General features: G+C 46.8%; 1 protein-coding gene across 2 annotated transcripts; it reads right to left on the bottom strand.

Annotated features, from left to right (window-relative positions):
* On the bottom strand, positions 1–27693 carry LOC139234857 (2-hydroxyacylsphingosine 1-beta-galactosyltransferase-like). 2 transcript variants are annotated; one of them, XM_070865627.1, is made up of 6 exons: positions 27583–27693; positions 13091–13922; positions 4941–5080; positions 2057–2133; positions 1055–1274; positions 1–467 (listed from the first exon to the last, which is right to left on the bottom strand). In XM_070865627.1, the coding sequence occupies exons 2-6, from the start codon at positions 13919–13921 to the stop codon at positions 140–142; spliced, it is 1596 nt and encodes a 531-aa protein (XP_070721728.1). In that variant the 5' UTR covers position 13922; positions 27583–27693; the 3' UTR covers positions 1–139. The 2 variants fall into 2 exon arrangements, with proteins under 2 accessions (XP_070721728.1, XP_070721729.1); XM_070865628.1 differs by lacking the exon at positions 27583–27693 and adding an exon at positions 20518–20560.

The following is a 27693-nucleotide window of genomic DNA, read 5'->3' as shown; positions in this document are numbered from 1 at the left end:
TAGAAATAACATGGCTTAAAACTGCAAACATTAGCTTTTGGCGATCAAAATACTTCTGCAACTAAGTTTCACACGAGAGAAACCCAGTTAGGTATCTGTTTCCCAATGTAATCTGCTAAAATAAGATTGATGAAGTGCGTTACTTCCGCTTTTTGGTCTCTGACCCCGTCTTTCGGCTTTGGAAGCCATTCTGAGCGTGGCCACTTTTAACTTTTGGCGAAACTCTTTCTTTCAGTTTTCTCACCATTTTGAAAGAACAGTAACAAAATAATATTGCGCTCACAGTAAAGGCAGCTAGCACGTCAAGCATGTAATACTGATAAAAGGACAAGTCGTAAAGGGCAGGGCGTAGGTGTGTCGCCCCATCGTGCCGGAGAACGTAGTCAAGCCAGTAGACGGAGCGGTTCACTGGATGCAGGGGCTGGTCCTGATGCAGTTTGGATAAGTACATTGCCTGCTTCTTGTACCTGGTAATCAGAGCACACTTATGTCAGTCAACCTTTTGTGAGCGTGTTCCTCTAACTGCTTGAGCTGCAATACAAATATTGTAATCCAATATTAATTCAATGAAAGCTGATTGATTTCGGTTGGCTTTGCAAGATCTGTTCAAGCCTTCCATGAACTTACTGAGCAAGTCGCCACAACAGAGATTGCTTAGCATGAGCCAATGACAAAAAAAAAGGAGATTGTTTGCGACGGAATGAGTGCAAAACGTAGAGCACAAAGCTTTTTGTGAAGCCCCATATTGGAATGTGCTGCCTGATAAGGTGGTAGATACAGATTCCATAGTAGCCTTCAGAAGGAAATTGGATAAATACTTGAAGGAGAAAAAAAAATCACAGGGATAAAAAGAAAGACTTGCATTTATATAGCGCCTTTCACGACCACCGGACGTCTCAAAACACTTTACAGCCAATTAAGTACTTTTGGAGTGTCGTCACTGTTGTAATGTGGAGAAAGAGCGGGGCGAGTGGGTCTAACTGGATTGCTCTTCGATTGCAGACTCGATGGGCCGAATGGCCTCCTGTGCTGTACTGTGATATTTGGTTCTTACCTTGGATCTGTGGCCACTGTGACAACGGCTTGATAAATATCCTCTTTAGTCATTGTGTGCCAGGATAGAAAAATCCCCATTCGTTTAGCGTGGATTCTTGTCATGATGTCATAATGGTCCCCAAAGAATGGAATCCCGACCACTGGCACTCCGTGGTAGATGGCTTCGTAGATGCCGTTCAAGCCCCCATGGCTCAAAAATGCCTTGACATTTTGGTGACCTAAAACAAGTCAACTCCAAGTTAATAAAAATGAGCACTGTAGTGGGAGAAATGCTTAGTTTGGCTTTCCTCCCTTGTCCAGCTCAGTGGATACTGCCCGTACCAGAGTTTGAATCACCCCCGCAGTCACTGAACCTGCTTCCAAAGCAATCTTGTTGACCACACACACCAGAAGATGCACACATGACCCTGCACGGACCCAGAAGATGCGCCTCCCCCCCCCCCCCCCCCCCCCTCGCATCAACCACATGCGCTAAGGTCTGTCTAAGAGTGTGATCAGGAACAGGTTTCACTGTGCAGGAACTGCCCTTGACACTCTCTCTCTCTCTCTCTCTCTCTCTCTCTCTCTCTCTCTCTCACACTTGCACACTCACAATTTCTCTCTCATACACACGCTCTCATTCTCTCTCAGTCCTGGCACATCGGTTTTGTTGTATCTGCTTCCAGACTGAAGTTCTTAGCATTGTGGCAGGTGATTAAGGGCTGATCACAGTCTCAGCAGGTTTCTTCAAGATGGTTGGGGCAATGTTTTAACAATACACTCAAAAACCATTTTGAAAGTAAGGACACCTGCAAGGAAAGGATGGCTGATATCAGTCCCTTAGGTCTGTAATTTGTGGGTTTCACTTAATTGCCTTGCAATTCATCCATTATCATTTTTGTCCCAGTGTTCTCAAAATAGTAACTTCAGAATTTTCTTCACTCGTTTCATGATCATATTTTTGAGAGATCATTTTTTATTAGCCAAACCCTGGAATATTGCTTCAAGACTGTTGACATACCCAACAAATCGTTCTGCGGTATCCACTCCATCAGTTTTGTATTGTTTCCTAAGCAACTTGGCTTTTTTCCAAAAAACCTAGGGGTTGAAAAGAAGATTGTGTTTGATCTTGTGCAGTCGCTGTTGTTATACTCTTGACTTACTCTTCCTGAAATAGCATCAAATTAAAGAACGTGTCAACCAACGTGCTCAATTATTTGAAAGAGAAGGTAAGGTCCAGAAACGTGACTCCCATCGAGAGGATGGACAGGTGGCCTACGGATGCTAGTTCGAATCAGCGGACTGGAATAAATGCGGGCAATCCAGGGCTGAACTGTCTTCTGATTTTTCCTTCTTATGCTGTGGGGAGGTGACCTCCCCCTTAAAAGGTCAACTGAAATGGCAGCAACTGCAGTCGCAATCTAGTTTTCCAACCTTCTCTGAGGTGGCCCATCAACTCTCCTAACTAAACGTGACCTTCAGACTTTGCTACACTAAAGACAATCATCGTACAACACGCATGTAGTACAGAGCCTTGGTCTGACCCCCATCTCAACTGTGGTCAGCTTTGAGCTGATAGGAAGGCCTTGGAGGGCGAGCAGTGGCAGATTCAATAGAATTATACCAGGGCTTATCGGGTTCAATTATGAGAACAGGTTCCATAAACTTGGCTTATATTCCCTTGTGTATAGAAGATTGAGGAATCATCTGATCAAGGTATTTAAAATGTTAAACGGATTTGATAAGCAACGCCTCGATTTCAAAATTCTCATCCTTATTTTTAAATCCCTCCATGGCCTCGCCCTTCCCTATCTCTGTAATCTCCTCCAGCCCCACAATCCCCCAAGATATCTGCGCTCCTCAAATTCTGTCCTCTTGAGCATCCCTGATTATAATCGCTCCGCCATTGGTGGCCGTGCCTTCTGTTGCATGGGCCCCAAGCTCTGGAACTCCCTGCCTAAACCTCTCCGCCTCTCTACCTCTCTTTCCTCCTTCAAGATGCTCCTTAAAACATACCTCTTTGACCTTTGGTCATCTGCCATAATTTCTTCTTATGTGGCTGGGTGTGAAATGTATATTTTTGTTTTACAATACTCCTGTGAAGCGCCTTGGGACATTTCACTACGTTACAGGCGCTATATAAATACAAGTTGTTTTTGTTCAATAGGGTAGATACACCGAAACCATTTCCTCTGTTAGGGGAATCAAGGGGATATAACCTTGAAATTAGAGCTAGGCATTTAGTTGGGAAATCCTCCCCTTTCCACGCAAAGGGGAGTAAAAATCTGGAGTTATCTCCCACCACCCCCCCGCCTCAAAAAAAGGACTGTGGTTGCTGGAGGACAATTGGTGCCTTAACGACGGAGATCGCTAGATTTTTGTTGGTAAGGGCAGCAAGGGATATGGGGAGGAGGGGCATATAGAAAATAGGTGCTGGAGCAGGCCATTCGGCCCTTCGAGCCTACACCACCATTTAATATGATCATGCCTGATCATGCAACTTCAGTACCACATTCCTGCTTTCTCTCCATACCCCTTGATCCCTTTAGCCGTAAGGGCCACATCTAACTCCCTTTTGAGTATATCCAACGAACTGGCCTCAACAACTTTCTGTGGTAGAGAATTCCACCGGTTCACAATTCTCTGGGTGAAAAAGTTTCTCCTCATTTCGGTCCTATATGGCTTACCCCTTATCCTTAGACTGTAACCCCTGGTTCTGGACTTCCCCAACATCGGGAACATTCTTCCTGCATCTAAGTGGTATTGAGGTACAGATCAGCCTTGATCTAACTGATTGGGAGAACGTGCTCGAGGGCCTGAATGGCCTGCTCATATTCCTAGTTTGAAGGGTTTTATTAGCATAAAACTTCTCACTAGTTTCCTTCCCATTTTCCCCGATTGACCTGTGAACTTTCTGCCCATGCTCCTGAGAGCCAGCCAGTTGGAAATGTGAAATGTTGGACAGTAGAGGACTTTCCCTCTGTTTCCCCTCCCTTGCTGTGGAGAACAACCACCTCCCAAAGATTGTCATCCAAGAGTGGCTTCCCACTTATTTGTTCTGCGGGTGTGGGTGTTGCTGGCAAGGTGGCATTCACTGCCCTGAGTGAGTGGTACTGGTGGGGCATCCCCTTGAGCTGCTGGTAATGGTGTCAGGTAGGGAATTTCAGGATATTGACCCAGCAACGATGAAGGAACAGAGCTATATGTCCGAATAAGGATGATGTGTGACTAGGTGATGTCTCCATTAGCACTCTCGCTTCTGAGTCAGAAGGTTGTGGGTTCAAATCCCACTCCAAGGACTTGAGCACAAAAAAAATCTAGGCTGACACTCCAGTGCTGTGCTGAGGGAGCGCTGCACTGTCGGAGTTGCAGTTGTTCAGATGAGACGTTAAACCGAGGCCCCGTCTGCTCTCTCAGGTGGCCGTAAAAGATCCCACGGCACTATTTCGAAGAAGAGCAGGGGAGTTATCCCCGGTGTCCTGTGGCCAATATTTATCCCTCAATCAACATAACAAACAAAAACACATTATCTGGCCATTATCACATTGTTGTTTGTGGGAGCTTGCTGTGCACAGATTGGCTGCCGCGTTTCCCACATTACTACAGTGACTGCACTCCAAAAGTACTTTGTTGGCTGTAAAGCACTTTGAGACGACCGGTGGTTGTGAAAGGCGCTATATAAATACAAGTTTTTCTAAATTGCTGCTTTTGTCCTTCATGGCAGTCGAGGGAAGGGAGGTGCTGTGGATTATATTGGTATAGTTTGGTATGCCAATGCACAACACTATCTTTCCGCCTGGTCATTTGAAGTTTACCGTTGACACTAACACCTGTGTTCACAGACATTTTTCGAACGTTCTTTGAAGTTTCGCAGTTTTGACGACGTAGCAAAGCTGTGTACGTACCTCCAGAGCACTTTCTGAGGTAAACGGGCTAAGGCAGCTGCTAGTTTTTCTGTTAAATCATCTGACAGATATTTGACTCCAGCACCAAAGGACACCACCACAACTCCATCTAGTGTGTCTTCCACCCAACTCGCTAGGTCCTTGAAACAGAAAGGCAAATTAGAAAGAGGATTTTAGATGCCAAGCAGTCTCCGTCCTGATCGAAACACAGGGCTCGGCTCAAAGTTTTGTTACACTGTTCTAGAAGACCTGGATTCCCCCCGCCCCTAAAAACAATTTCACCATCCTACATCGAGGAGCACGAGTGGGGAGAAGTTGGTCTCGAGCACAACACTCTCCTCCCCTCACCACACCCCTTGTACAGCACCCCTCCCCCTCTACAACACCCCCTCCTCTGTACAGCACCCTACCCCCTGTACAACACCCCCTCCCCCTGTACAACACGCCCTCCACCCTCTACAACACCCCCCACCCTCTACAACACCCCACCCCCTCTATAACTCCACCTCCCCCTGTACAACACCCCCTCCCCCTGTACAACACCCCCTCCCCCTGTACAACACCCTCTTCCCCCTGTACAACACCCCCACCCTGATCCATTAATGCACTAATATGAACTGCAACTAAAAGTGTCAATATTTATATTGCAACTTCACCTCGGCCCAACCTCCCCCCCGAACTTCTGAGTGTTATTAATGCTGGTTGGTTTTGATCCATTGGGTGCGCACAGTTTTTCTGCATTGTGCTGTGTTTTACAGAGGGCCCCACATTTAGCCCTTAGGCCCAGGTGTTAATCCATCCCCTGAACACAGCTCAGAATAACCATTTGCTGGGTAGGGCAGCTCTGAACGGACATTCAGGGATGGATGCACAATACTCTCTTCCCCACTAAATAGATGTGCAGAGCTAGCAGTATAACTGCGTGCTGCCACCTTGCACTGCTCGCCAGCCAGGAGCTGCTCCCCAATGGTGTCTAAGAGGCAGCATCAAAATCCCATCTCCTGATATTAAAATGTGGCACTTTTTTCACCCCGGCGCACAGTGCAAGGATCGATAAATACAGGAATAAACCACAAATACATTATTTCTGCTCCAAGGCACAGTTGTTAATTACAACACTCTTGGGGGACAGAATCTTTGCGGCTTGTTCTGACATCAGAATGATGTGCGCGCAAAATTTTCCATTCACTTTCCACCTTCGACATCACATCACCATTTTAATTATCTGCTCTCGGCGTTATCCATCCATCACCGCTCACTTCAAGCTGCCTGCTCTCTGGTGTCTACGCTGGGTGCCACACACGCAAGCAGTGGCTTTTATTTTCAGCAAGGCTGGAGTGGGAGAGTGTTGGCGAGACGCTGAAAATAGCCCCAGCTTTAACAACAACAACTTGTATTTATATAGCGCCTTTCATGTAGTAAAACGTCCCAAGGTGCTTCACAGGAGTGTTTTAAGACAAAACAAATACATTTGACACTGAGCCACATAAGAAGAAATTAGAACAGGTGACCAAATGCTTGGTCAAAGAGGTAGGTTTTAAGGAGTGTCTTAAAGGCGGAGAGGTTTAGGCAGGGAATTCCAGAGCTTGGGGCCCAGGCAACTGAAGGCACGGCCACCAATAGTTGAGCGATTATAATCAGGGATGCTCAGGAGGGCAGAATTGGAGGAGTGCAGACATCTCGCGGGGGGGTTGTGGGGCTGGAGGAGATTACAGAGATAGGGAGGGGCGAGGCCATGGAGGGATTTGAAAACAAGGATGAGAATTTTGAAATGGAGGCATTGCTTAACCGGAAGCCAATGTAGGTCAGCAAGCACAGGAGGTGATGGGTGAGTGGGACTTGCTGAGAGTTAGGACACGGGCTGCTGAGTTTAGACCACGGAATCCAATGGGCATGCTGTCTCCTGCTGACCCATTGCCCCCCGCCCCCACACAACCAATCGCAATGGGAGATGGTCACAGCCTATGAGAGAAGAGCAGGACTCAATCCCCAGCCACACAGTCAGCTTGATCTCACCCTCCCACCCAGCAGCTATCTGCGACCAGGAAACTATAGAGATGCAAACACAGATTCTCCTGATTTTATTTTAGCATCCCAATAATCAAAAATGCTATAAATCCAGATAAGGCAAGCAACATATTCAGTGAACGTTTCTGTTTCAGTCCAGCAGGGCTTTGTACAAAAGTGATATCCGATCAGGGCTTGGCAGGGTAGATGCAGGGAGGATGTTTCCTCTGGCTGAGGAGTCTAGAACCAGGGGTCACAGTCTCAGAACAAGGGGTCGGCCATTTAGGACTGAGATGAGGAGAAACCTCTTCACTCGGAGGGTGGTGAATCTTTGGAATTCTCTGCCCCAGAGGGCTGTGGAGGCTCAGTCTTTGAGTATATTGAAGACAGAGATTGATAGTTTTTTGGACTCTAGGGGAATTTGGGGATAGGGCGGGAAAGTAGAGTTGAAGTTGAGAATCAGCCATGATCTTATTGAGTGGCAGAACAGGCTCGAGGGGCCGAATGGCCGACTCCTTCTCCTAATTCTTATGATCTTATATTCTCCCAGGATCGTCTGTCTGGGCACACAATGGAGAGTGGTCGTTTTATATTCACAGATGAAACAGAGCTGTCAAGGGCTCTTAAGCAACAACAATAATAACTTTTATTTATGTAGTGCATTTAACAAGGAGAAATTAAAATCGTATTGCCCTGTATTCTATTTGCAACTCCAATGATATCTTATTAAAGCGTGGTTTCAGTTTAATGATGGGTACAAGTGGGAAGGCTGCTTTAATATTTCCTCCTTATGTTCTGTAAATTGCCTCTCGTCTGTCTGGAGCTGACCCAGGCACTACCCTGAAACTGTACAAGTGTGAGCTCGTCGAAGGCTATCCTCTGGCTTCGATCCGCTGCTTATCTCATCAACGAGTCACTCAACTGGTGCGAGCGAGCAGCTCTGTGACTCGAACCAGGCGCTAAAAAAAACATTAAAGCAGGTTTTCTCACTTGTACCCTCCTTCGGCACGGGCAGAGTGGCCACTCTTAGCCACTTGAATACATTACTGCTCCTGAGCTAATTGCCTGGCTACAGAGTGTCTCCGCACACTTCCCCAGCTCTCTGCTGGCGAAATAGTAGCAGCGTGTCGGCCGGTTGGCATGGCAACTGCTAAATGTGTGTATTCAGTCGAGAAAATAATGTTTTTTAAATGCGTTAATCCGAAGAATCACAAGGAAAATGAAAGCCCTCGCCATTAGAAGATGGGTGGATATTCATTTTGCCTACATAGGTTTACGTAGGATGTATGGCACACGAACAGGCCATTCGGCCCAACCAGTCCATGCTCCACTCGAGCCTCCTCCCGTCTTTCCTCATCTAACTCTATCAGCATAACCCTCGATTCCTTTCTCCCTCATATACTTGTCCAGCCTCCCCTTAAATGCATCGATACTATTCGCTTCAACCACTCCCTGTGGCAGCAAGTTCCACATTCTCACCACTCTCTGGGTAAAGAGGTTTCTTCTGAATTCCCCATTGGATTGCTTGGTGACGATCTTATATTGATGGCCTCTAGTTATGCTCTTCCCCACAAGTGGAAACATTCTCTCTGTATCCACTATATCAAAACCTTTCATCATTTTAAACACCTCTATTAGGTCACCCCTCAGCCTCCACGTTTCAAGAGAAAAGAGACCCAGCCTGTTCATCCTTTCCTGATATGTGTACCCTCACAATTCTGGTATCACCCTTGTAAATCTTTTTTGCACCCTCTCCAGTGCTTCTACATCCTTTTTATTATTTGGCGACCAGAACTGTACGCAGTGCTCCAAGTATGAATTACTGTTATTAATAATTCATGTACAACTTATGAAGACTTATGAAAATCAAAGTATTGTAAAGAAGTTGGGAGCATTGGAAAACATTACTTTGTTCAGGTCTAACTTTAAATTAATATCCTTTAAGCTCCATGTGGGAGCAACCAGCTAGCTTACAGCAGATCAACAGCCTAGCTTACAGCAGTGTTTCCCGAACTCGTCTGCGTGGCAGACCCCATGCCAATACTGACCCCCCCCCCCCCGCCCACCTTGAGGACCCCCTCTTCATGTTGATACAATCCAGGGAAGCCCCTGTCCTAACTTGCGATGTCCGTTACCCCCCCAAAAAATGTAGTGGCACCATTGCAGGAAACAATTGTTATGCAGCAACAAGAACAATGGACTAACAACCATTCCATTCCTTTTTAAAAAGAACTTATGGACTCTACTTCAAAACCAGAAAATGTGGAATTTAAGGGCCCAATTTTTTACATGGCCAATTTTTGGCGCAGTTGCAGAGGTATGCCCCAAAAAAAGTTCCACGTTTGGCTAGAATAACCTTTCATTTTGGAGTGGCACAGATTGTCCTCAAGCTCTGTGAGTGGAGCTGAAGGTCTGCACCGAAAAACTGAGGTTGCCAGGGTAACGAGGGAGGCTCTGAAGGGCTGAGGCTGCAAAGTGAGACATAACAAGATGCAGCAAGACATAAGCAATTATAGAACTCAAGCCCCCCGCCACTCCTATCCCGGGCCGAATGGCCTCCCTGCCCACTCCTATCCCAGGCCAAATGGCCTCCCTCCCCCCACTCCTATCCCGGGCCGAATGGCCCCCCTTCCCCCTGCTCCTATCCTGGCCGAATGGCCTCCCTCCCCCCCGCTCCTATCCCGGGCCAAATGACCTCCTTCACCCCCCACTCCTACCCTGGGCCAAATGCCCCCCTCCCCCACTGCTCCTATCCCGGGCCGAATGGCCTCCCTCCCCCCCACACTCCTACCCTGGACCAAATGCCCCCCTCCCCCACTGCTCCTATCCCGGGCCGAATGCCACCCCCCCCCCATCCCGGGCTGAATGGCCCCCCTCCACCCCCGCCCCCGGTGCTGTGTCTTCTTCCCTCCCTCCAAAACTTAGCTCAGTCCGCTAAAACAACGGCGTCTTCTCTGCGGCGATTTTCTTAAGTTCCCGTAAGGTTTTTCAGAACGATGCACTGCGCCGTTTTTGAAAACTCGCTCAAATGGCCAGAAACATAGAAATGTACAGCCCAGTCGGAGGCCATTTTGGCCCATCGTGTCCGCACAGCCCTTGGTCAGCAGCCCTGAAGGTTACATATAAACCTATGAACAGTGAACAATGGCGGAAAGGTAAAGAGTATCTGGCCCGACCATGGGAATTTTGAAATCAAGGTCAGCGAGCACGGGTGATGGGTGAGCTGGACTTGGTGCATGTTGATACATTAAAAATTTATTACTTCACATTGAACACACTTGCCTATCTATGTCCTCCTGCCCTGTGATCTTTCACACAGCTCGTCACATGTTGCCATGTCTATCTAATGTAGTAATATTTAACATTGTTCCTTCAATTCTTAAGACTGGATCATTTTTGTATCTAGTAAGTAAGAGCGTCATCAATACAAACCCCTTGTGTGCACCACCTGTTCTTTCTGTGGCTGTTTTCACTTGCAATACTGGTTTTAAACACTCTGTACATCTTCCCTGTCGCCTGGTTCTAGCATTTGTGGCAACCGTGAACACGTCAAGGTTCGATGTATCTGGTCCCTTGAGGACCGTCAATACTTGAATCTCATCAGAGCCTTCTCCAGAGTAAACAATCCTAGGCTCCTCATCACAAGATCGAGTGAGCTTTCCTCACTGCTCACTGTACAGCATTCTGGCCTGAACATTGAGTTTAACAGCTTTAGGGGTCGAAATTGGTTATGGCCATTTTTGAGGCGGTGCCACTGTCTGAGCGCTGATTTTATCGCTGGGCGTTAGGCACAGCCTCAAAGTCCTAAATTCAGTTTTTACGCCCAAAGATGAGAGAGCAGCACTAAAAAGTAACGTTGCACAATCATCCTTGGGCGGGAGCTCAGGAGGCCGACTGAATTTCCCCACGAGAGGCTGCCGCCGTGCTAGGAAAAAAAACATTAAGGAAAAAAAAAAGAACTACAGCTTCTCCGATCCACACACACACACACTTAAAACTAATGAAAACCTGCAGAAATAAATAAAGAGGAAAACGTACCTTTCTGGGCGATTCCGCCCGAGATCCGCTATTTAACAACCACCGTTTTCAGGCTGTCGGTACGGCAGCCGTACAAAGCAAATATCGTGACAGAGGCGTCAAAGACGCACGCTGGATGACATCACCACGCAGGTGGCGTTAGCCAGCACGGCATTGCCTCGTGGCGCCTCTGCCAAAAAGCCGACTGAATTTAGGGCGAGGCATCGACGGCGCTTAACGACGACGGTCGGACGTTGGCCCCCGTTTACCACCTCCCACACACTAACGGTCGGCACACAAAACCCCAATTTCCACCCCTCAGATCTTTGTCCAAGCTCCCATTTAAAAAAAATTCATTCACGGGGGTGGTAAGGCCAGCAGTTATTGTCCATCCGAAATTGACCTCGAGAAGGTGGTGGTGAGCCGCCTTCCTGAACCGCTGCAGTCCGTGTGGTGAAGGTGCTCCCACAGTGACATGGTTATAATGGTTTAGTACAACTGAGTGGCTTCAGTTGGCAGTTGGCAGGAGAGGCGCGAGTTCGGGGCCCAGGAGAGGCGCGATTTCGGGGCCCAGGGGCAGCACGGGCCCAGCCCACACTGTGCGATATGTGTGAGCGCACTAGGTCTGTGCAGCAGAGCAGGTCTCCAGTCATCCTGGTTAACCCTTGCCACTGGACCAAGACCTCGCTCTGTCAAGCCCGTGTGGTGGCTGGTGTGCAACGGCCACCACACGTTAAAAAAATCCACGCACAGGCATCTTCCACCCTTCGCGATGCAGTTCAGGATCTGGAATATTAGGTCCTTCATTGAAACACCTGTGAACTCATCCTTTTTTGGCACGGAAACAAGTCATCCTCGTTTCGAGGGACCGCCTATGATGATGAATAGTCAACCACATTGCTGTGGGTCTGGAGTCACATATAGGCCAGACCGGGTAAGGGCAGCAGATTTCCTTCCCTAAATGACATTAGTGAACAATGGTTTTTACAACAATCCAATTGTTTCATGGTCACCATTACTGATACTAGCATTTCTATTCCAGATTTTAAAATTCCCCAGCTGCCGTGATGGGATTTGAACACATGTGTCTGGCTCATTAGTTAACTGAAACGTTAACTCTGTTTCTCGCTCCACAAATGCTGTCTGACCTGCTGGGTATTTCCAGCATTATCTGTTTTTTTATTTCAGATTTCCAGCATCAGCAGTATTTTTCCACTATTTGTTTTTAAACCCTTCCCTAGTCTCATTTCGCCACATAAAATGCCATTTGCCATTCGCCATTCGCCATTCGCCATTCATTTGTACTCCTTTCTAGTATCAGTTGTGGCTCAGTGGGCAGCACCCTTGCCTTTGAGTCAGAAGGTTGTGGGTTCAAGTCCCACTCCAGGGACTTGAGTACAAAAATCCAGGCTGACACTCCCAGTGCTGCACTGTCGGAGGTCTTGTCTTTCGGATGAGACGTTAAACTGAGGCCTGTCTGCTCTCTCAGGTGGCCGTAAAATATCCCATGGTACTATTTGGAAGAAGAGCAGGGGAGTTATCCCTGGTGTCCTGGCCAATATTTATCCCTCAATCAACATCACATAAAAAACATGATCTGGTCAGTATCACATTGCTGTTTGTGGGAGCTTGCTGTGCGCAAATTGGCTGCTACTTTTCCCACATTACAACAGTGACTACACTTCAAAAGTACTTTGTTTGCTGTAAAGCGCTTTGAGATGTCTGATGGCCGTGAAAGGCTATAGAAATGCAAGTCTTTCATTCTTTCTTCCATACTATTTGCATTTGGTTTACCTCATCCCAATTATTGAAACCACCCCCGAATTTGGTGGCATCTGCAAACTCAGATATACAAAGTGCGTTTTCACTTCTTTTTCTTACTTTGAGAGCTTGGATATTTGCGCTGAACGGTTTCTATTACGAACACACGGACAGGTAAAAATGATCTGGTCCATTGAGCCCGTCCCACACAATCGCGATACCTTATGTATCACAACATGTACACTCCACCTCACCCCAAAATCATGTGATCTCCTGGGAGAGGCGGAAAACAATCTGGGAAATTCCTCTCAATCGTTAATGGTTAGAAAGATACTTTTGGTTGAAGGCGGAATGGTACAACCTACCTCCGGCAATGGGTTTGCACGCCCCGTGAGGATTCCTCCCACAAAAGCGACGGTGGGCAGACTGGGCCTGGGAAACTCCAGCGCTATGTCAGTGCAGAGGAGAAACATGCTGGACCCCTGGACTATCTCCATCATGGACCTGGAGAGCTTCACGTTGTGCTTCTTCATGATCGCGTCGTACTTTGGAAGGATGGCGCACCGGGTGCCAATTCTGCTGACGACGTAAATCAGGCTGTTCCAAGCCCGCTCCAGGAGATTCATCCGGTCGGTCATCAGGGAGTTAAATTCTGGGACGTAGGCAACCGGTGACGGAGCACCGAGCTCTGCCGGGAACCACAGGCCCGTGGAGAAGGTAACGTGTTTTACGCCCAGGATCTCGGCGTAGACAAAGCCGCACATTTCATTGGGATCGACCAGCAACAGGTCAAACCTTTCTTCCCTCAGCCGCTCTTCTAAGTCCTGATTGGCCACCATTTGGCCACAGTTGGCGGTGTAGCTCTCCAAAATGCCAAACAGTTGCAGCGACGTTAACTTCCCCGAGAAGATGTTCCTCATCTTCTCCTGCAGGAAGTCGTCAGCGGTCTGCGTGGAGAACATGCCGGGGTAGTGCTGAAACCTGTAGTGAGGGGATTCCTCGATCTCTCGGCCTCTGGATGTCACGAAGACCACCTCGTGCCCCTGCCCGTGTAACGCTTTTGCCAGTGTTTTAAATATGAGCAAATGGCTTTCAAACATGATGGGCGGGATTATCATTATCTTCGCAGCGCTGGACGACTTCAAGATGGCCACAGTCCATATGAAGAGTGAAAGGGTGAAGAACGGTAGTTTCATTCTGGGGTGGGGGGAAAAAAACAAGAAAATTAATATTTTAAACCACTTCAGTTGACTCTGCTGCTAATAGTCAGCACAAGTGTTTGCAATTCATAAGAGCATAAGAATTAAGAGCAGAAATAGGCCATTCGGCCCCTCGAGCCTGCTCTGCCATTCAATAAGATTATGGCCGATCTTCTACCTCACACTTATATATTGGCATAGGTTGTACTTATACCTTTCAAGGACTTTGAACTGACAATTAGTCCTAGATGGCGAAAATTATGGTATGTATCTGCACATTTAATGTTGTCTCTCAGTCATTCCTTGTATTCATATATAGTTATATCTGCTCATCAGAGGGAACTCTTCTCCTTTCAGGGAGTGATGTAAAGGGGCTGTGATTAATACGCTCACATTCAAGTGGAGCATAAACGGCAGCATAGATTGGAGTATTTGCTATGTAAGTCTATGTAATTCATGATCTCTAGTTACCCTGAGATGATGATGTACACATGTTGGGGACACAAGAGAATGTTGTACTTCGGTGCACTCCAAGCCATAATACTCCGTCCATTGAATGAATGGCTGATAATCAAGAGCTGGGGCGCATCAGGAACGGAAAATCTTACCCTACCGTCCCACGGATGCTGTCAGTGATGTTGTGCCAACTGGTCTCGAAATGGTAGCTGCAATATGAGTCGACTCGAAGTTCCACATCTAGGGATGGAACTGTGTCCAATTTTTATCATATTTTGGACTAGAGTGGGTGAGCCTAGCGGTATTTACCAAATTACTGCCTGTCCTCAGCTCCACTTGCAAAGCAACAATTAATGGGTTTACACTGAAAGAACCCACTGCATCACAACCTTGAAGTGAAGGAAGAGAGAGGAGAGACCCTCAAATATCAAATCAGACATATTGCACCCCATCATGCACTCGCCACAGCATGACCTGAGTCTGTCAGCCATGGCTCAGTGGGCAGCACCCGTGCCTTGCAGTCAGAAGGTTGTGGGTTCAAGTCCCACTCCAGAACCTACTGCATTGTCGGAGGTGCCAACTTTTGGCTGAGATGTTAAACCGAGGCCCCGTCTGCTATCTCAGGTGGACGTAAAAGATCCCTGGCCATAATATGGTAGAATTCTTCATTAAAATGGAGAGTGACACAGTTAATTCAGAGACTAGGGTCCTGAACTTAAAGAAAGGTAACTTCGATGGTATGAGACGTGAATTGGCTAGGATAGACTGGCGAATGATACTTAAAGGGCTGACGGTGGATAGGTAATGGGAGAAATTTAAAGATCACATGGATGAACGACAACAATTGTACATCCCTGTCTGGCGGAAAAATAAAAAGGGGAAGGGGCTCAACCGTGGTTAACAAGGGAAATTAGGGATAGGAAGAGGCATATAAATTGGCCAGAAAAAGCAGCAAACTTGAGGACTGGGAGAAATTTAGAATCCAGCAGAGGAAGACTAAGGGTTTAATAAGGAGGTGGAAAATAGAGTACGAGAGTAAGTTTGCAGGGAACATAAAAACTGACCGCAAAAGCTTCTATAGATATATGAAGAGAAAAAGATTAGTGAAAACTAATGTAGGTCCCTTGCAGTCAGAATCAGGTGAATTTATAATGGGGAACAAAGAAATGGCAGACCAATTGGCCAAATACTTTGGTTCTGTTTTCACTAAGGAATAACCTCCCGAAAATAATAGGGGACCGAGGGTCTAACGAGAAGGAGGAACTGAAGGAAATCCTTATTAGTCAGGAAATTGATGGGATTGAAGGCCGATAAATCTCCAGGGCCTGATAGTCTGCATCTCAGAGTACTTAAGGAAATGGCCCTAGAAATAGTGGATGCATTGGTGGTCATTTTCCAACATTCTATAGACTCTGGATCAGTTCCTATGGATTGGAGGGTAGCTAATGTAACACCACTTTTTTAAAAAGGAGGGAGAGAGAAAACAGAATTATAGACCAGTTAATCTGACATCGGTAGTAGGGAAAATATTGGAATCAATTATTAAAGATGTAATAGTAGCGTATTTGGAAAGCAGTGACAGGATCGGTCCAAGTCAGCATGGATTTATGAAAGGAAAATCATGTTTGACAAATCTAGAATTTTTTTAGGATGTAACTAGTAGAGTGGATAAGGGAGAACCAATGGATGTGGTGTATTTGGACTTTCAAAAGGCTTTTGACAAGGTCCCACACAAGAGATTAGTGTGCAAAATTAAAGCACATGGTATTGGGGATAATGTATTGACTTGGATAGAGAACTGGTTGGCAGACAGGAAGCAAAGAGTAGGAATAAACAGGTCCTTTTCAGAATGGCAGGCAGTGACTAGTAGGGTATTGCAAGGTTCAGTGCTGGGACCCCAGCTATTTACAATAGACATTAATGATTTAGACGGAGGAATTGAATGTAATATCTCCAAGTTTGCAGATTACACTAAGCTGGGTGGCAGTGTGAGCTGTGAGGAGGATGCTAAGAGGCTGCAGGGTGACTTGGACAGGTTTGGTGAGTGGGCAAATGCATGGCAGATGCAGTATAATGTAGATAAATGTGAGGTTATCCACTTTGGTGGCAAAAACAGGAAGGCAGAATATTATCTGAATGGTGACAGATTAGGAAAAGGGGAGGTGCAACGAAACCTGTGTGTCATGATACATCAGTCATTGAAAGTTGGCATGCAGATACAGCAGGCGGTGAAGAAGGCAAATGGCTTGAGGATTTGAGTATAGGACAGGGAGGTCTTACAGGACCTTGTTGAGGCCACACCTGGAGTATTGTGTACAGTTTTGGTCTCCTAATCTGAGGAAGGACATTCTTACTATTGAGGGAGTGCAGCGAAGGTTCACCAGATTGATTCCCGGGATGGCAGGACTGACATATGAAGAAAGACTGGATCGACTAGACTTATATTTACTGGAATTTAGAAGAATGAGAGGGGATCTCATAGAAACATATAAAATTCTGACAGGATTGGACAGGTTAGATGCAGGAAGAATGTTCCCGATGTTGGGGAAGTCCAGAACCAGGGGTCACAGTCTAAGGATAAGGGGTAAGCCATTTAGGACCGAGATGAGGAGAAACTTCTTCACTCAGAATTGTGAAACTGTGGAATTTTCTACCACAAAAAGTTGGTGAGGCCAGTTCATTAGATATATTCAAAAGGGAGTTAGATGTGACCCTTACGACTAAAGGGATCAAGGGGTATGGAGAGAAAGCAGGAATGGGGTACTGAAGTTGCATGATCAGCCATGATCATATTGAATGGCGGTGCAGGCTCGAAGGGTCGAATGGCCTGCTCCTGCACCTATTTTCTGTATGTTTCTATGAAGCATTATTTTGAAAAAGAGCAGGGGAGTTATCCCCAGTGTCCTGAGGCCAATATTTATCCCTCAATCAACATAACAAAAACAGATTATCTGGTCATTATCACATTGCTGTTTGTGGGAGCTTGCTGTGTGCAAGTTGGCTGCCACGTTTCCCACATTACAACAGTGAGTAGACTTCATTGGCTGTAAAACGCTTTGAGATGTCTGCTGGTCGTGAATGGCGCTATATAAATGCAAGTCTTTCTTTAAACTCTCAAGAAACGATTTATAGCTGCATCATCCCCCTTTTCATTCTGTTGGATTCATTCCCACAACAGACAACGTTTTAATTTTATAGATATAGATTGTAAATGCACATGTACCATCTGACATGTCACACCTAGTTTTAAATCAATGACATCTGTGGACCAGACACAGCATCAGCCAGAATTATAAATGGTTTGACACAACTCAGACTGTGCACTCAGATTTGTTCTTGAGCTCAGAGAATACACTGGAATACAACATCAACACAGATATTTATAGAGTACAGAACACACCTCTGGTTCAGGGGGAGTGGAGTAGAATTGCTTTATTTCTTATCAACTCTAATGGACTTTCGATCAAGGTCAGACTGGTGAGTTGTTAAGTTACTCTGCCGCCCATTTACTAACTCGCCGAGTCCCCTTCACCCATCTCTCCTGTGCTCGCTAACCTACATTGGCTCTCGGACTGGCAACGCCTCGATTTTAAAATTGTTATCCATGCTTTCAAATCTGTCCATGGCCTCGCCCTTCCCTATCTCAGTAATCTCCTCCAGCCCCACAACCCTCCGAGATCTCTGCGCTCCTCCAATTCTGGCCTCTGCAGCATCCACGACTTTCATTGGCCCACCATCAGTGGCCGTGTCTTCAGCTGCCTGGACCCTAATTGACCAATTACATAAGCGCTACAAAGATTGCATCAAGGCTAACCTCCAGTACTGTGGCTTCCGACCAAAGGACCTCGAGAATACAGCAGCTAATAAAATCCAGTGGCGAACCCTCACGAGGACTGCCTGCCAGACCTTCGAAGAAAGCCGATGTCAACGCCTGCGGGATACTAGAGATGGACGACATCAGGTGGCAGTACTGTCAGCATCAGGCACATCGAACCTCCCTTGTCCGACGTGCAAGAGACTATGTGCATCCAGAATTGGCCACTTGAAGACACATGCCATTGATGATTAGCACATCAACATCTTTGTTGGATGTGACAGACCACCAAGGATAATACAGATCACAGATTGTGGAGTGGGGGGTTAGAAGGGAGTGGAACTACAAGGCTTAAGGTGACAGCTTTGTTCTGTGGATTACGCCCCTAAATCCTTGATGGCATTACTTCCATAATCCTGTCTCAGCCACCTTTTATTTCCTCCAAAACCAATTCAGGTTTATTCGAGTCAATCATTTTAGGAAATGCTCGCCAAAGCCCCTCAGCGATCTCCCCTCAGCCTTGATGACCAATGGTAAATGTTTGGAAGAACATACGGAATGGATTCCCTATAGAGGAGCCCACAGTACAACCTGAAGGATCAAACCTTCCTCGCAAACAGTGGACAACCATCAACCGCCTCAGAACCGGTCACGGTCGATGCTGCCACCTTCCCCATAGGCGGAAGATTCAAGAATCCCCATCATGCGACTGTGGAGCTCCTAATCAGACCCTGGAGCACATCACTGAGCACTGCCCTCAGAGGGAATTCGCAGGCAGCCTACAAGATATCCACGCTGTTACACTGGAAGCTTTGGCCTGGATATCCGACTTAGATATTAGACTGACAGGTGCCCGCACTTTGCCCAGATAATGTTAATATGCCCTAAGGGCCAATTTCAGGCCAGCCCTGGGCCTCCCAGTTGGGGCACGCATTTCAGGCCTGAAAACAAGCCTAAAGGAATTTCCACCCCAAGGAGACCAGATAAGGAAAAACATTTGTGAACAAAGGCGATCCCACTAAAGGTTGTGGGTTCAAGTCCCACTCTAGGGACTTGACCACATAAATCTAAGCTGACACTCCCAGTGCAGTGCTGAGGGAGTGCTGCACTGTCGGAGGTGCCGTCTTTCAGATGAAACGTTAAACCGAGGCCCCGTCTGCCCTCTCAGGTGGAAGTAAAAGATCCCAGGGCACTAGTTCGAAGAAGAGCAGGGGAGTTATCCCTGGTGTCCTGGCCGATATTTATCCCTCAATCAACATAACAAAAACAGATCATCTGGTCATTGTCACATTGCTGTTTGTGGGAGCTTGCTGTGCGCAAATTGGCTGCCACGTTTCCCACATTACAACAGTGACTACACTCCAAAAGTACTTCATTGGCTGTAAAGCGCTTTGAGACGTCCGGTGGTCGTGAAAGGCGCTATATAAATGCAAGTCTTTCTTTCCCTTCGTAACAAAAAAAATATAATTATAAAAGAGAGATGTCACGATGTTGCCACTGACGAACCCTTGAATATTCAATCCAAAATGATCCCTCAATTTTTTTATCATATACAAACGAAAGAAAACCCACAATAAATTTACTGTCCTAGGAAGTCAAGCCCTGCTAGTATTAATTCATCCTAGTACCAAGTCCTTATTTACCTTTACCATTATTTTTAAACTAGACAGATTAACTCGTCTATTAATTCTTTGATCACATCGCTGTCTGTGGGATCTTGCTCTGTGTAAAATGGCTGCCTACGTGCCTGTGCAATTCGAGGTAATTCATTGTATGTGAAGCACTTTGGGACATTACTGCCGCTGCATAAATCCCAATACCGTTCCCAGTTTGCCATACGGAAAGTACATTTGCGTGAAATCAGAATCCAAGTTTTGCTTGACTCAACAGCGAAGGTTCGAGCAGTTTGCTTGTAACCCGTCACCTGTGACGAAATAAAGAGGAGCCACAGGAATCTCAATGAATACAATGTTACTTTTTATTTTTTCAGGTTATGTAGGCAAGGGGCCACTTGTGTTCACTGGCCTCTTGCACACATGACCTGCAAAACAAAGAAAAAAGACTCTGAGAGAAGCTCTGCTTTGGTCGGAAACCAGATACAACTGAAAAATGCCGTCAGTCACAATAATCTACCTGCAGGTTTCTGGCACCCCTCTGACACGGAAACTGGCTCATTTGACCACATGCAAAGAGTCGCAGCCACCAAAAGCTTCCTGCCTTCGAGATTCTCTCGTCTTGCCGCTGAAACCCACGGGTTGCAAATTATCCGCACAAACGCACAGCGGCTGAACTGCTCTGTTTCCTGCATCTGTCTGGCTCTTACCTGCTGGCAGTGAGAGCAGCTCTGCAGAGCTCAAAGGTGTTTGCTGTGCCTCTTGCTGAACGTGAAAAATCTAGAGGGCGAGTGCTCTTTGTAGTGTTCTGTGCAGTTTCACTTCCTATCTGATCGCTCCGCCCCAAGTCACAACCAGTCCAACTGGAAAAACACTTAGCAACTGAGGTTCCACTGCACCTTTGACATTGGTACCACCCGGTCCTAGTTTCAGCCAGCAGCAACTTGATAACATACCTCAGGCATCAGGCTCTTTAAATCATTGTACCTTTGTGCATTTTATTTTTGGAGATCATATTACGCCAATCTTCTCGGTAACTTCAGGTTGGTTTCAGCAAAGGTAAATCCTGGTTACCTGGCTGAAACAGTGTCAGCCGTGGCTCAGTGGGCAGCCCACTCGCCTCCGAGTCAGAAGGTCGCGGAGCACATAAATCCAGGCTGACACTCCAATGCAGTGCTGAGGGAGTGCCGCGCTGTCGGAGGTGCCGTCTTACGGATGAGACGTTAAACCGAGGCCCCGTCTGCCCTCTCAGGTGGACGTAAAAGATTCCACGGCACTATTTCGAAGAAGGGCAGGGGAGTTACCCCCGGTGTCTTGGCCCAATATGTATCCCTTGATCAACATAACAAAAACAGGTTATCTTGTCATTGTCATAGTGCTATTTGTGGGAGCTTGCTGTGCCCAAGTTGGCTGCCGCATTTCCCACATTACAACAGTGACTACACTCCAAAAGTACTTCATTGGCTGTAAAGCGCTTTGCGGCATCTGGTGGTCGTGAAAGGCGCTATATAAATCAAAGTCTTTCTTTTACCCAGATCCAACGGGTTTAGAGTTTCAACACGACTCATTTCCTTCCCACCATCTCCTTCCCCTTTTCCATCGAATCTTGTCACTTAATGTCAGCAGCTTGTTGCCGCTCACACTGGCCAAGTGAGATTCCTCACATTGAGTGTAACCACTAAATTCTAATCTGGAGGCCCATCCACCCCAGCTGCAAATATTGCCACACTCCCAGGAACCCGCAGTGCTCATTGACAAAAAACTGTAGCGCCAACCGATGGAAAACAATACTGGAAGTACAGAAAGCTTTTTTTCTTCTTGGACCAGAAAAATAAATCAGCAAATGCAACAAAAACAACAAAAAAAAAATGCAGAATTTTCATGATTTGGGGGAACTCACAGGATTCCCTTGCAACCCCGAGACTGAAAACTTGCCAGCTAGATAGCGAGTGCGAACGAACTATTCAACTGTAGGAAGCCACACAGTCACGTCATAAAAGCGCAGTTTCAAACAGACTGGCCATTGAAGGGGATATTTCACCTTATCAAGGATGTCCTTGAAACGTTTCCTCTGCCCACCTGGGGCTCGCTTGCTGTGTAGGTGTTCCAAGTAGAGCGTTTGCTTTGGGAGTCTTGTGTTGGGCATGCGGACAATGTGGCCTGCCCAACGGAGCTGGTCGAGTATGGTCAGTGCTTCAAAGCCTCCTTTTTGATAAAGTGTAACATCCCCACCGACACCTGGGTGTCCCTGGCCAAAGACCGCCCGAAGTGGAGGAAGAGCATCCGGGAGGGCGCTGAGCACCTCGAGTCTCGTCACCGAGAGCATGCAGAAAACAAGCGCAGGCAGCGGAAGGAACGTGCGGCAAACCAGACTCCCCACCCACCCTTTCCTTCAACCACTGCCCCACCTGTGACAGAGACTGTAATTCCCGTATTGGACTGTTCAGTCACCTGAGAACTCACTTTTAGAGTGGAAGCAAGTCTTCCTCGATTCCGAGGGACTTCCTATGATGATGATGATGATGGACATTGAAGGATTTAGATTGAGTAAATAAAGATAAACTGTGTCCAATGGACTGAAGGGTTGATAACCAGAGGGCACAGATTGAAGGTGATTGGCCAAAGAGCCAGTGGTTAGGATTTGGAATGCACTGCCTGATAGGGTGATGGATACAGATTCAATAGCAGCCTTCAACAGGGAGTTGGATAAATACTTGAAGGAAAAAGAATTGCAGGGATATGGGAAAAGAGCGGGGGAAGTGAGACTGACTGGATCGCTCTTCGAAAGAGCCGGGGCAGACTCGGTGGGCCGAATGGCCTCCTTCTGTGCCGTTCTATTCTATGATCAGGCGAGGAATCATGGCCCACTTTTCTCCTCCCGAGGGAAATCGAGGCCAGTTGCCTTGCCCCTACCACTAACCGGGCTGATATAGCCTAACTCACCGTGGACTAAGGCTGTAGCCTGGGACCTTGCTGCTTTGTATGGCTCAGTATCACACCAGAAGGTGCAGTTTGCCGCCAAGTTATCAGGGGGAAAGTTATCTTAAGTGACCGCTTCGGGGCAGGCCGATCTTTGAGGCTACGAAAGTGTGTGGAGGTAATCTGCAAATTAAAGACACAGAAAGGAATTGAGCACCAATCACAAGAGGGCACTCTCCTCTCTCCCGCAGGCACTGAATGAAGTCGGGATATGGTTCCACCAACACAAGCCAATGTCTGGTGACTTGCCCAAGTGGCGTTGAGCTGGGTGGGGAGAAGAGGAAATCACGATATGATCCTCGTACCTATTTGACCCTGTGGAAGGGGGGTGGGGTTAGGGAACTTACAACTGAGCCTAATTCTGTCCTCTGATTCTCAATACACTCGGAACCCTCGCTGCAATGATCACCCCCGAAGCTAGTTCAACGTGTGATGCTTCAATCAGGATGAGGGCAGTGATTCATTCATAGGAACAGGAGGAGGCCATTCAGCCCCTCGAGCCTGTTCCACCATTCAGTGAGATCATGGCTGATCTGTATCCCAACTCCATTTACCTGCCTTGGCTCCATATCCCTTAATACCTTTAGCAAGCAAGAAGCTCCAGGTTACTCTCAAGGAGCTGGCCATTGGCCAAGGCCGCGGAGCAAGACAACATAAGAACATAAGAATTAGGAGCAGGAGTCGGCCATTCAGCCCCTCGAGCCTGCTCTGCCATTCAATGAGATCATGGCTGATCTTCTATCTCAACTCCACTTTCCTGCACTATCCCCATATCCCTCGATTCCCCTAATATCCAAAAGTCTATCGATCTCTGCCTTGAATATACTCAAAGACTGAGCCTCTGGGGTAGATAATTCCAAAGATTCACCACCCTCTGAGTGAAGAACACCCGTTTCCCTGGCAACAGAGGCAGTGCCCTTGCAGAGTACGAAAGAGGGGAGAAACCGAATCACTTGAGATAGGACGTTACCAGTGGCCTGCACTGGGAATCAGGCTTAACTTTAACACCTTGCACAGGTGAATATGAAATCAGAAAGATCCTGAAGGACTAGCACCATCATTTGCAGGGCTATGTGCAAAAGGCTAGGGAGTTCCTGGATCGCTCTGTAGAGAGCCGGCACAGGCACGATGGGCCTCCTTCTGTGCTGTAAGATTCTATGATTCTGGAATAAGTCAATGCCTTTGGTGAAGGAAGGGGAAACAAAAGCTGGTCTTAATTGTTATGTCTTCAGATGCTCTGATAATGACTCCACGAGGCAATGTGTTGCACTTGAACTGTCGTGACCTTAGTCCATTTAATGTAACTACAGAGAGAGGATCACACCTGGTGGCCTGCCTTTTACACTAGGCCTGGCACACCTATACAAGTAGCCTACAAGTCTCCCACTGCAGTGCCCTCTGGTGGCACACCTTAGTGACCATACAGCTGGTGTACAAGTTTCCCATAGTGGTGCCCTCTGGTGGCACATCATATGTAATAGTACAAGCAGTAAACATGTAGGATACATGACACTAATCATCTGATAAATATCAATTTTAGGGTCGACAGTAACGGTGGGAGTGACCTGGCTCAGAGACGGAATCCTAGCATCAATCCAAAGGCAATTCACTCCCATCAATCGACTGACAGACTGAAGAGAGGCCAGCACTGCCAAAAGTGTCAGGGTATAGACAGTTTTGACTGCGGAAGACCATAGTTTCGCTGCACTACAGTATTTGTTGATTTATGTGCCCGATTATATTAATATGTTCTATAGACTGGAGAAGCTGGGGTTGTTCTCCTTAGAGCAAAGAAGGTTAAGGGGAGATTTGATGGTGGTGTTCAAAATCATGAAGGATTTAGATCGAGTAAACAAAGAGAAATTGTTTCCATTGGGCTGAAGGGTCGATAATCAGTGGACACAGATTTAATGTGATTGGCAAAATACTTGGTGGAGAAAGAATTGTAAGGTATGGGGAAAGATCGGGGGAGTGGGACTAACTGGATTACTCTTTGAAAGAGACTCGATGGGCCGAATGGCCTCCTTCTGTGCTGTACAGTTCTGTCAAGCCCGTGTGGTGGCTGATGTGCAACGGTCACCACACGTTTAAAAAATCCACGCACAGGCATCTTCCACCCCCTCAACTGGAGTTCAGGACTGGAACTTCGGGTCCTTCATTGAAACATCTGTGAACTCTTGTGGAAGCAAGTCATCCTCGTTCGAGGGACCACCTATGACAATGATGTTGTACGATTCTATAATATCACCAACAAGACTTGGACTTGGCACTGCTCACTTCAGAGTGTCCCATCTGTAGCGCAATATATTGCTGCCTGGCTGAAATCAGACCCGAGCTCTGAAAGCCCCACATATCCGGCTGACTAAATGTGAACCAACTCAAAGGCAATGTGATTCAGTTGCCAAGTGCCAATGATGAACAATATCAGGGTCGACTAATAAAATCACTGGAATAAATTTGTGAGCTTAGTTTGAACCGTTTTGATTTCTCAGCTAGCCCTTACCCTTGTAAATAACTCAAACTACAATGCTTGTTCTTATTCAGTAGCCTTTCCAAATGCTATAAAATCCAAGAGTATGTTTTCCTCCAGAGGCCTACTTCTGTGTCTGGAGCCTGGGGCTAAATTTGAATTATTTGGTTGAAGCTTCAAATACCGAGTTGCCCTCTATTAGCCTTGGTTCGTCCTGATTGGCTGCAGTTCATGTCAATCACACTCACCCTCTTGATCGAGTGCAGTATCAGACGCCCGCTGTGCGCTTAACAAATACTGCCACACGTTGGAGCGGGGAACAGGAGCAGGTAACACTGTGGCTTTCTGTACCATTGACAAAAGGACTGACTATTCACAGGGTGTGGCAGAACTGTCTCAGTCTGAGCCCCAAACCTCTTCATCTCTGTCCAGGGATGCAAAATTACCGATGTCACAAAGCCAGGAAGTCATTACAACAGCAACTTGCATTTATATAGCGCCTTTAACACAGTAAAATCGTCCCAAGCCACGCTTTTTCTAAGCTGCGCGGCAGCATAACGCTCTGCCAGTCCTGCATAGCCCGGGACTGTCTTTTCCAATGTAAAATTTAGCGCATGGGTGAAGCTATGAATGGGCAGTGCAGCCCCTACTCAAAAAATATTCAGGGGAGCATTGGTCCCAAGGCGCTTCACAGGAGTGTTATCAAATTAAATTTGACACCAAGGCACATAAGGAGAAATTCGAATGGAAAGAAAGACTTGCATTTATATAGCGCCTTTCTCGACCACCGGACGTCTCAAAGCGCTTTACAGCCAATGAAGTACTTTTGGAGTGTGGTCACTGTTGTAATGTGGGAAACGCAGCAGTGTTATCAAATAAAATTTGACACCAAGGCACATGAGGAGAAATTCGAATGGAAAGAAAGACTTGCATTTATATAGCGCCTTTCTCGACCACCGGACGTCTCAAAGCGCTTTACAGCCAATGAAGTACTTTTGGAGTGTGGTCACTGTTGTAATGTGGGAAACGCAGCAGCCAATTTGCGCACAGCAAGCTCCCACAAACAGCAATGTGATAATGACCCGATAATCTGTTTTTGTTATGTTGATTGAGGGATAAATATCGGCCAGGACACCGGGGATAACTTCCCTGGTCATCTTCGAAATAGTGCCATGGGATCTTTTACATCCACCTGAGAGAGCAGACAGGGCCTCGGTTTAACGTCTCATGAAAGACGGCATCTCCGACAGTGCAGCGCTCCCTCAGCACTGCACTGGAATATCAGCCTAGGTTTTTGCATTCAGTTCTTAATATGTCCTTACTATACGGTACAAATGCACTCGAGGCCCATACTAGAGAGAAGGTCACTCTGTGACCAGTAACCTTTATTTGCCAGCCTTGAAGTGGAGAAGATGGGTGGAGCTTCCCTTTTTATACCTGAAAGTCCAGGTTAGGAGTGTCTCCCACAAGTTCACCTCCTAGTGGTCAGTGTTCTCACGGTGTACAACTTAGGTCAGTTTATACATGGGTTACACTGACAGTTGAATACATGACATCACCGCCAAATGCACACGAGGCCTATACTAGGGAGAAGGTCATTCTGTGACCAGTAACATTTTATTTGCCAGCCTTGAAGTGGAGAAGATGGGTGGAGCTTCCCCTTTTATACCTGAAAGTCCAGGTTTGTCTCCCACAAGTTCACCACCTAGTGGTCAGTGTTCTCACAGTGTACAACTTAGGTCAGTTTATACATGGATTACAATGACAGTAGAATACATGACAGTTCTGACCCTGAGGCAAGAGTACTGTCGCAAAAATAGTTCAGCGCCAGAGCCCAAATGACGAAAGTTAAGCAATTAATCGCTAATGTTAATTGGGCAGTAAATTTCCCTCCCCGTCTCCGTTTTCGCCCTCAAAACAGCAAAGCTGAAAATGCAGCTGATATATATATATATATCTGCTCATATCTACATTATTGTAGACCAGCGTACTGGGATTTTTATAAAGGTCATTGCGGTTGCTGTTTCTTCTTTGCTCTTAGCTTGAGAGCCCGTAGGCAGAACCTGTATACAATTCAAACTCATTACATATAAAGACCACATAGAGACTTGAGCACAAAATCTAGACTGACTCTTCAGTGCTGCACTGTTGCGCTGAGCACCTCGAGTCCCGTCGCCGAGAGCGTGCAGAAACCAAGCGCAGGCAGCGGAAGGAGCATGCGTCAAACCAGACTCCCCACCCACCCTTTCCTTCAACCACTGTCTGCCCCACCTGTGACAGAGACTGTAATTCCCGTATTGGACTGCACAGTCACCTGAGAACTCACTTTTGGAGTGGAAGCAAGTCTTCCTCGATTTCGAGGGACTGCCGATGATGATGATGCACTGTTGGAAGTGCCTTTAAATCGAGGTCCCGTCTGCCCTCAGGTGGATGTAAA

The sequence above is a fragment of the Pristiophorus japonicus genome, chromosome 22, assembly GCF_044704955.1.
Source record: "Pristiophorus japonicus isolate sPriJap1 chromosome 22, sPriJap1.hap1, whole genome shotgun sequence".
NCBI lineage: Eukaryota > Metazoa > Chordata > Chondrichthyes > Pristiophoridae > Pristiophorus > Pristiophorus japonicus.
Note: the sequence above shows the minus strand (reverse complement) of the source record. Positions and strands in the feature narration are given on the sequence as shown.